The sequence below is a fragment of the Poecilia reticulata genome, linkage group LG21, assembly GCF_000633615.1.
Source record: "Poecilia reticulata strain Guanapo linkage group LG21, Guppy_female_1.0+MT, whole genome shotgun sequence".
In the NCBI taxonomy this organism is placed as follows: domain Eukaryota; kingdom Metazoa; phylum Chordata; class Actinopteri; order Cyprinodontiformes; family Poeciliidae; genus Poecilia; species Poecilia reticulata.
In genome coordinates this window covers 575,546-577,360 of record NC_024351.1, presented here as the reverse complement: position 1 = coordinate 577,360, position 1,815 = coordinate 575,546, and the positions used below count along the sequence as shown (strand labels likewise).

The 1,815-nt window shown below is 50.9% G+C and overlaps 1 protein-coding gene across 1 annotated transcript in view; it reads left to right on the top strand.

Annotated features, from left to right (window-relative positions):
* The window catches only part of col12a1b (collagen, type XII, alpha 1b), a 100,980-nt gene that overhangs the window by 81,123 nt on the left and 18,042 nt on the right, over nucleotides 1-1,815 (top strand). Inside the window, exons 47-50 of the mRNA XM_017302095.1 lie at nucleotides 192-417; nucleotides 616-690; nucleotides 948-1,087; nucleotides 1,622-1,801. Of these exons, the coding sequence (XP_017157584.1) occupies nucleotides 192-417; nucleotides 616-690; nucleotides 948-1,087; nucleotides 1,622-1,801 (621 nt within the window). The remainder of the gene's footprint in view (nucleotides 1-191; nucleotides 418-615; nucleotides 691-947; nucleotides 1,088-1,621; nucleotides 1,802-1,815) is intronic.

Below are 1,815 nucleotides of genomic sequence, written 5' to 3'. Positions count from 1 at the left end.
GTTGGTTCCTGTTGGCTCCGGTCGGTTCCTGTCGGTTCCGGTCGGCTCCAGTCGGTTCCGGTTGACTCCAGTCGGTTCCTGTCGGTTCCGGTTAACTCCAGTCGGTTCCGGTTGACTCCAGTCGGCTCCAGTCGGTTCCTGTTGGTTCCTGTTGGCTCCGGTCGGTTCCTGTCGGTTCCGGTTGACTCCAGTCGGTTCCTGTTGGTTCCGGTCGGCTCCAGTCGGTTCCTGTCTCTGACCCGTTCCCGTGTCCGTCCTCCTCAGCCTCCAGTTTGGGTCAGCAGGAGGTCACCATCCCGGCCGGCCTGCCTCAGTACTGCTTCGACGAACTCTCTCCGGACTCTGTGTACACGGCCACCGTCTTCGTTCAGACTCCCAACCTGGAGGGTCCAGGAGTCGGCGCCAAGGAGCGGACACGTGAGTCCCGGAGGTTCCTGAACTATTGGTGGTTCTGGTGCTGAAACGTGTCGTTCATGTTGCAGAACCCGGCCTTCTGTTCTGGTTTGCTGGAATAAGTTATTTTAAAATCTGAACCAAAGTCAAACTGGGTTCCTTAGCAGCAGCCGGTTTGTTACTGGTTCTGGTTCATTGATCACATGTTGTGTTTGCTCTCAGTGGTGAAGCCGACTCCGGTTCCGACTCTGCCCCCGACCCCGACGCCGCCCCCCACCATCCCACCTGGATGGGCAGGTGAGTCTGCAGCAGAGAGAGTTCACCTGGATGGAAGCGGTTCTGATCCGCAGAGAGGAAACATCACGAGTAAACAGTATGTTACTCTAGGCTAGACGGGAGGAAGCAGCAGCACGAACATCCGCCTCTACTTCCTGTTCAGACTCAAACATTCCTGAAGTCTGTCGAGGTCAAGAGGCTCTGATGGGTCAGAACCAGAAGAACCGGGCCAGAGTTCTGGCTGCGTGCGTTGAGCTTTGTCTGGTGTGTGTGTGCAGTGTGTAAAGGAGCCAAAGCAGACGTCGTGTTCGTCATCGACGGCTCCTGGAGCATCGGGGAGGAGAGCTTCTCCAAGGTCATCCACTTCGTCTCCAGCATCATCGCCGCCTTCGACGTCGTCGGACCGTCAGGGATGCAGGTCAAAGTTCAACGTCATCATTCATCTGAAAGCCATTGATGAATCATTTGCAGATTATTTATATTTAAAATAAAGGAGATTATTAGATTTTTACACAAATGATTTTCACATAAAGATTCAATCAAAGCAATTTTTTTATTTATTTATTAAAGATAATCGGTCCGATTAGAGCCGCTAACAAGAATCTGACTCTTTTCTTTTCTCACTATTTTAATCTTTGGTCCTGTAAAATAATCACACTTTAAACGGTAAAGCTTCAGACTGCACAGATTTTCCTTCCACTCAACTTTCCATTTTAATACAGCGATCCCTCTGTCACATGTTCACTCAAAACATTTCTGTTGAATTAATTTTAATTGTTGCTGCGATGTGATGAGAAGCAGAAGGTTTGCTTTTCACTCCCTGTAAAACAGAACCGGCCGTGTTTAGTTTATACTGGACCTCCGTCTCGGAGAATCTGGATTAATGCAGATTAGTTAATCCGGATTAATCCAGATTAATCCGGATGTTCTGATGAAGCTGCTCCTCTTCCAGGTTTCCTTCGTTCAGTACAGCGACGGCTCAAAGACCGAGTTCAAGCTCAACTCCTACGCAGACAAAGGCGTCGCCATGGCAGCGGTGCATCACATCCGCTACCGAGGAGGAAACACCAAGACAGGTGTGTTTGGATGGTTCTGGTCTGGTCCTGGTCCGGTCCGGTCCGGTCCTGGTCTGGTCCGGTCCTGGTC